The sequence below is a fragment of the Mya arenaria genome, chromosome 13 (assembly GCF_026914265.1).
Source record: "Mya arenaria isolate MELC-2E11 chromosome 13, ASM2691426v1".
Lineage (NCBI taxonomy): Eukaryota > Metazoa > Mollusca > Bivalvia > Myida > Myidae > Mya > Mya arenaria.
Window position 1 is genome coordinate 19984074 of NC_069134.1, and position 14383 is coordinate 19998456.

Genomic DNA, 14383 nt, shown 5'->3' on the forward strand with positions numbered 1-14383 from the left:
GAAGAAATATGGACCACTTTAAAAGGTAGGTCACATGGGGTAAAAAACTAGGTCAAATCTTAGAAAAATCTTTGGAACATACTAGAGGCATTACACATGGTCAAATATTCATAAAACTTTATCAGAATGTTTTCCTTGATGAAATCTTGGACTTATTTAAACCTGGGTCACATATGATCAAAAATAGGTCACAAGGTCAAATCTTAGATTTTTTTTATCCGGAATGGAAATGATTGGTCAGATTATGTTCAACATTGGTCATGATGTACCCCTTGATGAAATATGGACCGCTTGTAAAAGTTGGGCATATGGGGTCAAAGTCTTCGAAACACATTAGAGGCAATATGTATGGTCGTATATTCATGAAACTTGATCAGAATGTTTTTCTTGATGAACTCTTGGACATGTTTTAAACTGGGTCACGTGTGATAAGATATTAGGTCACTAGGTCAAATCTTTCAAAAAACTTGTCCGAAACTATTTTATGATGGTGATTGGTCTGATTAAGTTCAAACATGGTCAGAATGTTCTCTTAGGTTAAATTTCGACTGTGGTTTATATGGGTAAAAAACTAGGTCATATCTTACAGAAATTTTGGGAACACTCTAGAAGTAATACATCTGCTCTAATTTCCATGAAACTTAATCAGAATCTCTCGATGAAACTAGCAGGTCATGTGGGGTCAAAAATGAGGTCACTGAGTCAAATCTTAAAAAAAAAACTTGTGGACACTAGCTATATTTTTTTTGCATATATCTGGACCAATCTTCATGAAACTTGATCAGAATGTTTGCTTTGATGAAATCTTAGATTGGTTTGGAACTGGGTAACACGGAATTCATTAACTAGGTTTCTTAGTCAATTCTAAATGTTACATTATATACAATATTTTCTTTTATTTCAAACAATTGCAATCAAACTCAAACTAATATATATTTCATCAACAATTGATTTCCATTCCTTGACTTAGCCCAATCAGGCGGGGGATATCAATTCAACGAATATTTGCTTGTTTTATGCTGAAATGATCATGTTTAAAGAAAAATGACCGTAATACCTCATTCAATATGCTCAATGATGTCTGTAGGGGCTATGAAATAACTAATGTTTACCACATTGAGAGAACAAAGTTGCAAGTAAAGGTCAACGAGTTGATCAACTAGTTTCATGTGCAAACAAAATACTGTAAGTCCAGATCTCTTCAGAATGTAAATATTACACAAAATATAATCGAAGCAAAAATGGTGAGCTTAGCTGAATCCCATTATTAGGAACTGAGATGTTTCGATAAAGTGGGGCCAGTGCTATGAAGACTTTATAATGCTAGCCCAAGTCATATGGCTAAATGTGGCTGCTAAAACAATAGCTTTTGATATAAATGTACGCCCCCACCAAACCCTTAGATCAACCCAGAAATACCAAGGATTGCCTTAATAATGCAATATGATTAGTATCATTTCATAGTTTATATTAGACTGAACTTTATTTGCTCTTTACATATTGCTCGTTACATTGCCTGAAATAAAATGTGCTTAAGGAAAAAATCATCAGAGCAATTGACATGAGTCTAAAATTGGATTATCAGCGTAAATAGATGGTAAGTCCAGAAAATGTCTTGAATCAAAAAACACATACTTTTGTCCAAGAACGACGCAATATTGTACTCCGATTCAAATATTTAATTTAAACATATATTATTGCATGATGATACATTTGCACATTTTATGATGATGATAACAACAAAGAAACAGAAACAGTGCAATGTAACAAAGCTTGCGTTCATGTAAAAAGTACATGCAAAGGGATTGGGCCACCAGTTTTTTCAACATCAGTTACAGCCCTTTCCCAATTCATATATGAATCGGGTCAGATTAGATTGGTCTCTTCAACGGTGCAATCTTTGATGTTGGCTTTTAATATGTAGTATTTCAAAATATATTTAAAAATGTGTGTGTATTGACATGAAACTCAATGGTAAATACAGGTGACAGTGACATTTCTGTCCAAAATTCTCATTGTGTTGAGTTATGCCACTTACTTTGTAGTCATTTCAACATTGGGCCAAACTTGACTTTGTATTAAAGGGACTGTGTCACAGATTGGCACCAAAAAAAGTTTTTTTCTGTAACGAATCTCAGGACAATTATCTAATAGAATGTGTTATGCTTTGATATCATAATTGTAACAAGAGGGCCCTGAAGGCCCTGTATCGCTCACAATTCAAGTGTGAAATAAGTGTTATCATGGCGAGGGCAATTGTGACAAAACTCTTCCCTATCAGCCTTAGACCACAATTTTAAAGGATCATCTTCATTTCAGCTACTTTAGATCATATAAGTTAAAGTAAGATGATGAATGAACATACAGTCATAAATGTGACCTCTAGAGTGCTAACAAGCTTTTCCTATGATTTGACCTAATGAACTAGTGTTTGACCGCACATGACCCAGATTTAAACGTAACTTAAAGATTATTAATATCAACATTCTGACCAACTTTTATGAAGAAACATTTATAAATGTGACCTCTAGATTGGTAACAAGCTTTTCCTTAAACTTGACCTGATTACCTAGTTTTTGACCGCACATGACCTAAGATTCAAACTTGGCCTAGATCTAATCAATATATACATTCTGACTTAAGTTTCATAAACATACAGTCATAAATGTGACCTCTAGAGGGCTAACAAGCTTTTCCTATGATTTGACCTGGTGACCTTAGGTCCTAGTTTTTGACCGCACATGACCCAGATTTAAACTTGACTTAAAGATTATTAATGTAAACATTCTGACCAACTATTATGAAGATACAGACAAAAATGTGACCTCTAGAGTGTTAACAAGCTTTTCCTTCAATCTGACCTGGTGACCTAGTTTTTGACCGCACATGACCCAGATTCGAACATGGCCTTGTGACCATTAATATTAACATTCTGAATACTTTTCATGAAGAAACAGTCATAAATGTGACCTCTTAGAGTGTTAACAAGCTTTTCCTTCAATTTGACCTGGTGACCTAGTTTTTGACCGCACATGACTCAGATTCGAACTTGACATAGAGATTATTAATATAAACAATCTGACCAACTTTCATGAAGATAGAGTCATAAATGTGACCTCTAGAGTGCTAACAAGCTTTTCCTATGATTTGACCTGGTGACCTAGTTTTTGATCGCACATGACCTGGATTCAAACTTGACATAAAGATTTTTAATATAAACATTCTGACCAAGTTTCCTAAATGAGACCTCTAGTGTGTTAACAACATTTTCCTTTAATTTGACCTGATGACCTTGTTTTTAACCCCAGATGACCCAATATCGAACTCGTCCTAGATTTTATTGAGGGTAACATTCTGACCAAGTTTCATTAAGATTGTGCCAAAATTGTGACCTCTAGAGTGTTAATAGTCAAATTGTTGATGACGGACATAGGGCGATCACAATAGCTCTCCTTGAGCACTTCATGCTCAGGTGGGCTAAAAAAGAACCAAAATGTAAAAAAAAAATTGTGTCGGAGACCGGGTTCGAACCCGCGTCACCAAAATTGCATTCCAGCGTCTAACTCACTGAGCTACATAGGCTTATTCTAATTGGATGACATAATTAAGCTATACACCTACCTCGGTAATATCACGTGATAACACCGACTAGCCAATCACGCATAAGGAATGAATTCTACCTGGAAGACATACCCAGTAATCTTTTTTAAAGGAAAAATACAAAATAACTGCTAAACTTAAATAAATTGTAAACTATGTGGTACTTCAGTTAGTAAGTTTCAATGCATTGTACACATCAATGCCAAGTTTGTCAGTTTTCGACAATTTTCTATTTTTTTCGCTATTTTATCATACGCGAGACAGCTCCTTTTAATAATGTTCATTAAACCATTTAATGATATGCTCAAGTGACATTGAATATGTGTAAAGAACAAACCAATCTGTTTCAACTACAAAGGTCTTCTCCTACAAAATTACATCAAAACATTCCGTATGAATGGCACTATTTGTTGGCATGGATATTAGCAATTGAAATTTTATTTTAAATCTGTCTTTTTGCGCTAAAATACACAGGAAATAGGTTGTCAGTAATGTATTTAACAAAATGGAACAAGACAATCACCAAGGTTAAAATGTTTTTTATGTTTATTTAACATGGCTTTGTGAAAGAAATGCTTGTTTACAGTCTGATTTTGGAGTTTTAGTTTTCTTTTTTGTTTTGTTTTTCCAATTCAAGGTTTCTTTTGTTTAATATTATAGTTATATGCTTCAAGATAGAAAAACAAATATTTAAATTCTGTTAATACAAAACTGTCTACTTACACTTAAACACAAGTAAATTGATCAGACTCGAATCCATACCAGTACTGATGTTAATTTTAAGAGGCCACTGTCGGGGATCAAACTGACCTCTAGAGTGAAAGGCGGGCACCATAACCTTGATTGAGGTAGTTGGCAGGTTTTATCAGTGAAAATTGTTATTGAATATACATATCCATGTGATTTATTTTAGGTACTGATAAAACCATATCAGCCTTTATGAATATTTGTTTTTACTTTTACAACAGCTACGAAGCCACAAATTCCCCAGTCAAAAAAGCGCCCGAACACCGCATACATCTGTTAATCTTTACCTTAGTCAATTTGTAGTTTTGATCAGTAGTCAAATGGGTTAGACACGTTAATGTTGTAAACGGGTTAGACACGTTAATGTTGTAAACGGGTTAGACACGTTAATGTTGTAAACGGGTTAGACATGTTAATGTTGTAAACGGGTTAGACACATTAATGTTGTAAACGGGTTAGACACGTTAATGTTGTAAATGGGTTAGACACGTAAATGTTGTAAATGGGTTAGACACGTTAATGTTGTAAATGGGTTAGACACATTAATGTTGTAAATAGATTAGACACGTTAATGTTGTAAATGGGTTAGACACGTTAATGTTGTAAATGGGTTAGACACGTTAATGTTGTCAAACAGTTTGTTTTTTTGCATTAACCTATATTGTTTGCCTTCAAGACATTATTGAACTGCTGCCCTTGACCACGGTGTTTATATTGTTCGCCTTCAAGACATTATTGAACTGCTGCCCTTGACTATGGTGTTTATATTGTTTGCCTTCAAGACATTATTGAACCGCTGCCCTTGAACACGGTGTTTATATTGTTCGCCTTCAAGACATTATTGAACTGCTGCCCTTGAACACGGTGTTTATATTGTTTGCCTTCAAGACATTATTGAACCGCTGCCCTTGACTACAGTGTTTATATTGTTTGCCTTCAAGACATTATTGAACTGCTGCCCTTGAACACGGTGTTTATATGGTTCGCCTTCAAGACATTATTGAACCGCTGCCCTTGAACACGGTGTTTATATTGTTCGCCTTCAAGACATTATTGAACTGCTGCCCTTGAACACGGTGTTTATATTGTTTGCCTTCAAGACATTATTGAACTGCTGCCCTTGAACACGGTGTTTATGCCGATTCAGTACAGCATTAATTTACAACACATTTTGTTTTATATATTTATTTATAAGTTACACCACTATTTTGCATACAATCTTCTTTTATCTGATAAGTATTTTGTTGGTTTGGTATTAAAATAAAATCAGTAACCCCTATCTGACTTGCTTCAGAGCTTAAACTGCGTTTACAACGGTTCTTGTCTTAATGACAGGAAAACCCACCGATAGTGAAATCCATTCAATAGCAGATATGTCGAGGTTACAGCAGTAATAAAATAATCCCATTGTGCATTTTGTAAACTCATTTTGTGAACGAACAAAACTGTGACCTAGAATGTTTTTGGGCAGGTGATAGTCTGGGCTCAATATGTTTTAGATCACATAACAAAACTTGACATTTATGACTTATTGTAAACATAAAAATTGGCAGGCAACGAACTGTATATGGATGCAGTTTGTGATCTTTCTACAATGCTTTACGCTATTAATGCGCTTAACTTGAAACAGACCCATTCTGGCTGTGCAAGAAATTGAAAGCCTTGATTTTACTCCTAAATTTGAAAAATAAAACCTGGCCAATTAAGAAAGTTGTTATGATATTTCATACTTTCTCTGTGGTATGAGACCATAATCAGAAAACGTAAATGTGCTTTTCAGTTTTTAAACACAGTTCAAAATGAAAGTGTGTCAATAAAAGCAAGCACAAATTTACTCCTTTCCACATCATGAGGTAAGAAATTACGAGAGTGTTGGGAGTGCTTCGTTAAGAAAGCTCTCCAAAGTTTTTTTCAAATGTCTGCTTTTTGGTGTCCCAGTAATGGCATTTTTTATACCTCATTATTTTGCACAAATTATTATAAACTGTTTTATAAAATCAGGTAAGTTTGATGCGACACTGAATGCATACAACCATCATCTGTGCCCAGAGATGACCTTATTCTGGTGGATATAGCATTTATGGATGGTGTTGTCTGTATAAGGATAATATAAATAGTTCTATTTTCCTACACCCCTGCCACAATTTATGATCATGATGATATGGTCATGACACAGGATGCTGCCTTTTCAAGATTAGTCACATAGCTGCCATGTTCAGCATATCACCAGCACTGACTTTTAGATAATATCCTTAAACAAAACTATTCAGTCTTTCTCAGTGAATGCATCAGCCAGTCTCTTGCACATGGCCATAATCTGTTGGTTGGACATGAACTCGGAGGCTTCTATGGCATTAATGATGGTGATGGTCAGTAGCACAGTTCGTGCCCGCACCCATAGGCGCCCATTCATCCCAGTTGTAATCTCATAGTGTGTGCTCTTCCCCAGCTGTTTTAGGAGTGGACAGTCGGAAGACAGGATTCTGAAAATAAAGGATTTAGAGTTGTAAAGGAATTTTGACTTCAAGCAATAGATTTCACATCAAATGTAAATACCATGGTATTAAAAGGTTTATTGCTTTGATGTCTAAATATTAAACAAACTTAAATTTTACATGATTATCAATGTTAAAACCATTTCTGGTCTAAACAAAAGCTGTCACAGTATGTGACGAATGCCCCCGAATGTGACATTGACCTATGAACAAGGTCAGTACATGAAAAATTGATCTTGCCTTTACGTGTCAAATACATATGGCAAGTTATTTTAAATTGCCTCTGAACATAAAAAATACCACCCATATTTGACAACCTACACTCTTATGACCTTTAAGGCTTTTATTCAGCATTCCATTGTGAATAAACACCTAAGTGTATCTTACACCTTAGAGGTTGGGACATGGGTCTTGAACGTGACACGTCGTCTTGGTATGTCAAACACATGTGGCAAGTTATTTTAAAATCTGTCCATACAAGAAAAAGTTACAGCACGGACACGACAACCTATACTCTATGTCCTTATATGCAGCATTCCATTGTGAATAAACACCTAAGTGTGACCTTGACCTTAGAGGTAAGGACACGGGTCATGCATGCGCCGCGTGGTCTTGGTATGTCAAACACATGTGGCAAGTTATTTTAAAATCTGTCCATACAAGAAAAAGTTACAGCACGGACATGACAACCTATACTCTATGTCCTTATATGCAGCATTCCATCGTGAATAAACACCTAAGTGTGACCTTGACCTTAGAGGTAAGGACACGGGTCATGCATGCGCCGCGTGGTCTTGGTATGTCAAACACATGTGGCAAGTTATTTTAAAATCTGTCCATACAAGAAAAAGTTACAGCACTGACACGACAACCTATACTCTATGTCCTTATATGCAGCATTTCATTGTGAATAAACACCTAAGTGTGACCTTATCCTTAGAGGTAGGAAAACGGGTCTTGCACGCAACACGTCGTCTTGGTATGTAGAACACATGTGGCAAGTTATTTTAAAATCTGTCCATACAAGGGAAAGTTACAGCCCAGACACAAGTTATTGAGCCGGACACATGGACGGACAGAGTGTCCGGACAGACAGTGTGATTTTTATATGCCCAGCTTTGGGGGCATAAAAAACAACATTTTTACAAAATGCCTTTACGATTTTCATCACATTTTTTTGGTGCTAAAAAGCCTTACAGAAAATCATTCATCACAAATATGGATTATGCATTGGAAATTCCAATAGACATAAAAAACCTACTTCCTTGTCAGGTTGAGTGAACAGGAGTGGAGAAATCCCCCATCTCTTCCAATCACCCCGAGGCCTGAACTTCGCCCGGCACTGTCGATACACACAAGCTCTGGCTCCATGTCCTTGTTGGCCACCAACAGTTTTGCGTACACGAGGTCACCTACCTTAAGTTAAACATTAATAGGATGCTTAATTATTCTTCATGTTAACACATTGAAGAAATGCGTCATTAATATTGTGTGTTCATACAGTAATATTGCTAGGCATGATCTTGCATATCAGCAAGATTCCACCTGAGCATTCATACTGAATGACAGCATGAGAAAATGGATTTGATCCTTATTTAATCATTTTCCTCCGATTTTTCTGTGTGTGATTTTGTTTAGAATGTATCGTACAAGTATTGCTTTGTTAACTATAATAAATTTAAGAGACCAAATAGAATAATTATATCATATTTGACAAAACCTTTACATCATAGTTTTTTTATTCCACATTTTACTCACACCTAAGATTTGAAAGCATTTTAATATTTATTAACTGACAATTAATCCATCATGAAAAAGTATCTTATTTGTGGGGCTTATCAACACTGTTGTTTAGGCATTTGACCATTATTGGAGAGATATGAGCTCAATTTTTATACTTCAAAGTAAACTGACACAACTGTAAGACTACAGATGAGTGTCGGACAGTACCCGGAAACATAACTACTAAATGTGTTTTAGCCCTCACATGCATTGAGTGTTTAAGTGACACCCTTATTCAAAATCAATACATACACATGTATAACAAACATCAATTTTGACTAATAAACCTTTAACTACTTACTAAATAATGCATTCATAGAAAATATTAACAAGAGATGTTTGTCAAACATTATGCCCCCCCCCCCCCCCCCCCCCCCCCCGAGCGCCATGTTGTCAGGATTATATGGACAATTGAATGAAATATGCATGGACTCAAATGATGCTGATTTGTCACTGACATTGGATGCTGTTGAGGCAGTTTTAAGAATATGACCATTCAAAGTGTGAGAATAGTGTGTGTTATGACCATGACCTTTGACTCTATGACCTCAAAATTCATAGGAGTCATCAGCTAATCACCAAAAATCTAAATGTCAAGTTTGAGGGCCATGGGTGCAGGCATTGACAAGTTATCACACAGACAAAGCTTTTTTCGCTGAAGGTCACTGTGACCTTGACCTTTGACCCTAAAATCATAAGGGGTCATCTAGAGGTCAGACACAACTCCAAGTCAAGTTTGAGGGCCATGGGTGCAGGCATTTTCGAGTTATCACTCTAAACATCTTCGCATTCAACGTCACTGTGAACATGACCTTTGACCCAATGACTCCTAAATTCAATATGGGTCATCTTCAATGTTAAGTTTGATGATCATAGGTTCAGGCATTGTTGAGATATCACTGGGAGAAGATTTGTTAACTTTTTGCGTTAAAGGTTACTGTGACCTTGACCTTGGCCCGATGACCCCCAAAGTCAAGAGGGGTCATCTACTGGTCAGGACCAACCTTCATGTCAAGTTTGATGACCATAGGTCCAGGAATTATCAAGTTTGCTTTCAAGGTCACTGTGACCTTGACCTTTGACCTCCTAGAATCAATAGGGGTCATCTACTGGTCAGGCCCAACCCAGTATGAGGGCCATGGGTGCAGGCATTGTCGAGTTTTGACTCGGACAACCTTTTACCATTCAATATCACGGTGACCTTGACCTTTGGCCCAATGACCCCCAAAAACAACATAGGTCATCTACTGGTCAGGCCCAACTTCCATGTCAAGTTTGATGACCATAGATGTAGGCATTGTTGAGTTATCACTCAGACAAGCTTTAAAATTATTTTACCATTAAAGGTCACTGTGACCTTGACCTTTGACCCAATGAGCCCTAAAATCAATAAGGGTCAACTACTGGTCAGGCCCAACCTTCATGTCAAGATTGATCACCATACATTCAGGAATTGTTGAGTTATCAGTCGGACAAACTGGTCTTCCCACGGACCGACTGACCAACATGTGCAAAGCAATATACCCTTCTTCTTCGAAGGGGGGCTTAATTACTGATAACAAAATTGTAACCGTGTATTTTATAGCAGAACGCAAAAATATTAAATGATTGGTGAATGCTTAAAGATTTTCTGTGGTCTATTAGAAATTCTGTGTTTTATGCTCGTTTCTTCAAATTAAACTCAGTATCCTTCATAAGAACCACTGTTTTGGACATTTATTCATCCTTTTTGGAATATCAAAACAATATTATTGATTGTGGTAAATCTTTTTTGGGAATATGAGTGTATCTTTAAGAAAGCAAACCACTTTTTACAATGATATCCATGTATACAGGTCCAGATAAACTCCAAGTGATTCAAGTTAAACAATGATACCTTAACGTCAGGTCTGTTTCTTTTAGTGGCCCCCTCAAATGAGAGATAGGAGAGTGAAGCCATCTCACTGCCCCCAATGTCCACCCTGAACACATCACCTGCCTTGGCGCTCACTACCCCGATCACAGAGTCACTTCTGACTGGCACATACTGAAAATAAGAATTCAACCAATAAATGGAATTTTACAAAAAAAAGAGACAAATTTAATTTTCCATTCAGGGTTTATATGGGAATGTAATTGTGTGATCCATCTGCACCTATACCCTACACTCAACAAATGTTCTTTGTAGGCCATATAAGAAGGTGTGTTGTTGTTGTTTTTACCAATTTTGGGCTGAAATTTGGCCCAATTCTTAATGCTATAACATATATATATACCTAACTAAGTTAATGAATCAATTTGATATAAATAAAATTTAATTTAATAAATTTATTTCACAAAAAATTTGACCCACAAACCATTTATGCATGGAAGTGTTGGTGGGGTATGAGACTGAACAGTAATTATGTTATTCAAGTATGTGACACTAAAATTTTATAGTTACATCATTTTTTTTTTATTATTTATCATTTTCTCTTTTTTTCAGGAAACCTACAATATCCATAAAAAAATATGCTTCCTCAAAAAGACAAAAAACTGGAATGGTTTGAATATCAAAAATACATAAAAGTTTAATTTTCTTTAGGATTTATGGACAATTGTTTAAGTTTGTTTATACCAAGATAAATAAAAAAGACAAAAGAATACATGACTGTAATGACACTAACAGCAAGTTAAACAAAAAAACTAAGAAATAAATAAAAAGAAGTTTAAAATGAACGGAAGAACTACTACGTACAGGTTTGCGAAGATGTGCAATGCTACCGTGGTGGACTTGAATAGTACACCTCATTGTTGTCTTACTTAACATTCAGTATCAGACAACCGTTTGGACAGTTTCATCAGATGTAATTTTAATTGTGATTTTATACCGTAAATTTTTACTTCAGGACTTCCTGTAGAAGTTTTTTTTTATACACTATTCTGTTCTATTTATTTCACATTGTGGTTAATGTATTCTAACATAACTAGAACTAGTTTGTTATGAAAAATATTTGGTATATATATACTTTTTTAGTATACATGTAGTTGTTTTGAATTAAATAGATTAATAGCTTAATATTCAGGTGTACAAAGACAAAATATGGATGATTGAACAATAAAAAAACCAATCATGATAAAACAATAAAATGCCATTTGTCAAATTGTAAAAATCGGGAAACTAATAACTTTCAAATGATGGCATTAAAGGGGCTGTCTAACGAATGATAAAATAGCGAAAAAAAGAGAAAATTGTCGAAAACTGACATAAACTTGGCATCGATGTGTACAATGCATTGAAACTTACTAACTGAAGTACGACATAGTTTACAATTTATTTAAGTTTAGCAGTATTTTTCCATTAAAAAAGATTACTGGGTATGTCTACCAGGTAGAATAAATTCCTTATGCGTGATTGGCTAGTTGGTGTTATAACGTGATATTACCGAGGTAGGTGTATAGTTATATTATGTCACCCAATTAGAATATGCCCTTGTAGCTCAGTGAGTATGACGCTGGACTTCAATTTTGGCAACGCGGATTCGAACCCGGTCTCCGACACAATTTTTTTTTACATTTTGGTATTTTTTTTAACAATTATGATATCAATGGGTAACACATTCTATAAGGTAATTGTTCTGAGATTCGTTACAGAAAAAAACTTTTTTTGGTGCCAATCTGTGACACAATCCCTTTAAACTATGCAAGGCTTCCGTTGAAGGAAATTTGGAAGTATATTACTCCCAAAAATGTGCCAAAACTTCTACAGTTGAGTACCTGGAAGTACAAAAACTTCCACTATTTCCAAGAAAACCTTCAACATCGGCATCTCATGTTGTCTCAACATCATAGTCTATGTGCACGTCTTGATATACCACACAAGTTAAATGTGTCCATTCATAGTTGGAAATTGTTGTGGGAATAAAGAAAACCAAGTTAGACGAGATTTTGTAAACTTAAGTTTGAAGTTTTGCTGAGTATATACATTAAAACAGAATAAAGGCAATTAATATATTTACAAAAGTACATTCAAACTTGAATATTTATGGTATGACACTTTAAAATGATTTCACATTAACAAATATAAACAGCATATTCAAAAGAAAATTAACGTTATTTAGGTTTCTGTTTCTTTAGATATACCACCGGTAGCACAAGAAGTGTACTGTACAATAAATGAATGTACATGTCAAAGCCATGTTTTTCATCTGTAGTGAGAACAATCACACTGGCTTGTGAATTGACAATAGAATATGTTAAATATTCCCGCCGCCACCTTCCTGGTGGCTTTGCAGTGCTGGATTAATGTGGTGGTTTTGTCTTCGCGCCAAATATAGCGGGGAATGGGCCTTACCTAGGGTCCCTGGGGTTAGGGGCATTTGGTGGGGATTTTTTCATCAGTTCTTCCCCACAGGGCAGGAATTTTACCCGGGCTTGGCTGAACAGAAAGTCAAAGTCCCTGCTGTTTTGTTTTTCTTCGTTGTGTGTGCGTATGTTCTATGTTCACTAATGTGATTTAATAAATAAGAAACACAAGTGTGCTTAACTTTTTATTATGAATTACGCAATGTACACCAACAGACTGACCTAGTCCAAATAATTGTAGGTTGACGGATTTTTTTTAGATTTTTGATATGGCAAATCCTTCACGTACAAATTGTTTAGTATCAAAAGTGGGTTGTTGTTCCGATCAGGATTCAGGGTTAAAGCATATAGCGTCTATAAAATATCATAAAAACAAGAAATATTACCAGATAATGTTATTTTATATTAGTTCCGTACACAAAAAATAAATATCCAACTTATAATTATGAGTTTGACGGCTTTTCTTCATTTCATTCTGTCAAAACATAACGATATGTACATGAAGGGCACCTGCAAGGCTTCAGGGCACAGTTTTAAATCGCTCGGAACATTTCGGCCATGGCCGAGCTGTTACAATTGTATAACGAGGTCTATCTCGAAGCTTTGTCGGAGGAGGCCGAGTTATTACGATTGTATCCAGTTGTTCCCTTTCGCATAATTGTTTTCTGTGTCAGTCAACTTTCGTTTTATTGGAAAGGTAAACAACTTGTTTTAATGCATTAAATGCTTGTTTAGTGCAAAATAGCATTTCGCTTACATGGTAAAATATGAATATAACTCTTTATGATCAATTTCAACCATAAAATACTTCACTTAAAACAATTTCAATATTTTTAAAACACCCCGTTTTTTGCACATTCCCGTTTAGACGTTAGGGATTGGAAGAATCCCGTATAACACATCTAATATTTTAGACTACAGACTGACCATGAATACTCAGCATGCAAAGAGATAAGATATAAAGTACAGTATAGTCTGTTTCTAGAATCTGCAACATCCGCTATTCCCCGGACCTGCTGAGCAGTCACATGTTTCATATTTGATGACAGATGTTATTCAATTTCACGTTGTTCTATAATACCATTTAGCATTTATGCCACTTTATTTATGTTTACCCTTTTTTGATGGCTGTCAATCCAGTATATATTCGGTTCTTTGTGTCGAAGCACGCCGGGTTTCGACACAACTATTTCTTCTGCTTCTTGTCTCAAACCGGGACCTAGAATGGCTTTCGAAGTTTTCTCTGAAACATTTAAATTTTCTAATTTATCACCTGGCAGAAAAACCTTTCCCACATGGTCAGTCATCTTTCCGAAGTATTCCGAATTTACTTTCGGTTTAGAAATCTTCTTTCGTTTTGAAGTTGATGAGCCGATTGTGTTATTCAATAAAATAAAGAAATTGTTTGAATATATCTAAACTAATTAAGGTTGGTA

General features: G+C 35.5%; 1 protein-coding gene across 1 annotated transcript; it reads right to left on the reverse strand.

Annotated features, from left to right (window-relative positions):
• Nucleotides 1-5511: 5511 nt before the first annotated feature.
• LOC128213189 (exosome complex component RRP40-like) lies at nucleotides 5512-14254 on the reverse strand. The gene is made up of 4 exons (XM_052918740.1): nucleotides 14063-14254; nucleotides 10501-10650; nucleotides 8104-8258; nucleotides 5512-6830 (listed from the first exon to the last, which is right to left on the reverse strand). The coding sequence occupies exons 1-4, from the start codon at nucleotides 14252-14254 to the stop codon at nucleotides 6614-6616; spliced, it is 714 nt and encodes a 237-aa protein (XP_052774700.1). The 3' UTR covers nucleotides 5512-6613.
• Between the last annotated feature and the right edge of the window lie 129 nt (nucleotides 14255-14383).

Excerpts from the sequence above, each read along its gene's own strand:
- LOC128213189 (XM_052918740.1), bottom strand. The coding sequence starts at position 14,254 with ATGACTGACCATGTGGGAAAGGTTTTTCTGCCAGGTGATAAATTAGAA. Across the intron at positions 10,651-14,062 it reads TTGACAGCCATCAAAAAAGG|TATGTGCCAGTCAGAAGTGA; the intron begins GTAAACATAAAT and ends TCTTATTTTCAG. Across the intron at positions 8,259-10,500 it reads GAAACAGACCTGACGTTAAG|GTAGGTGACCTCGTGTACGC; the intron begins GTATCATTGTTT and ends GTTTAACTTAAG.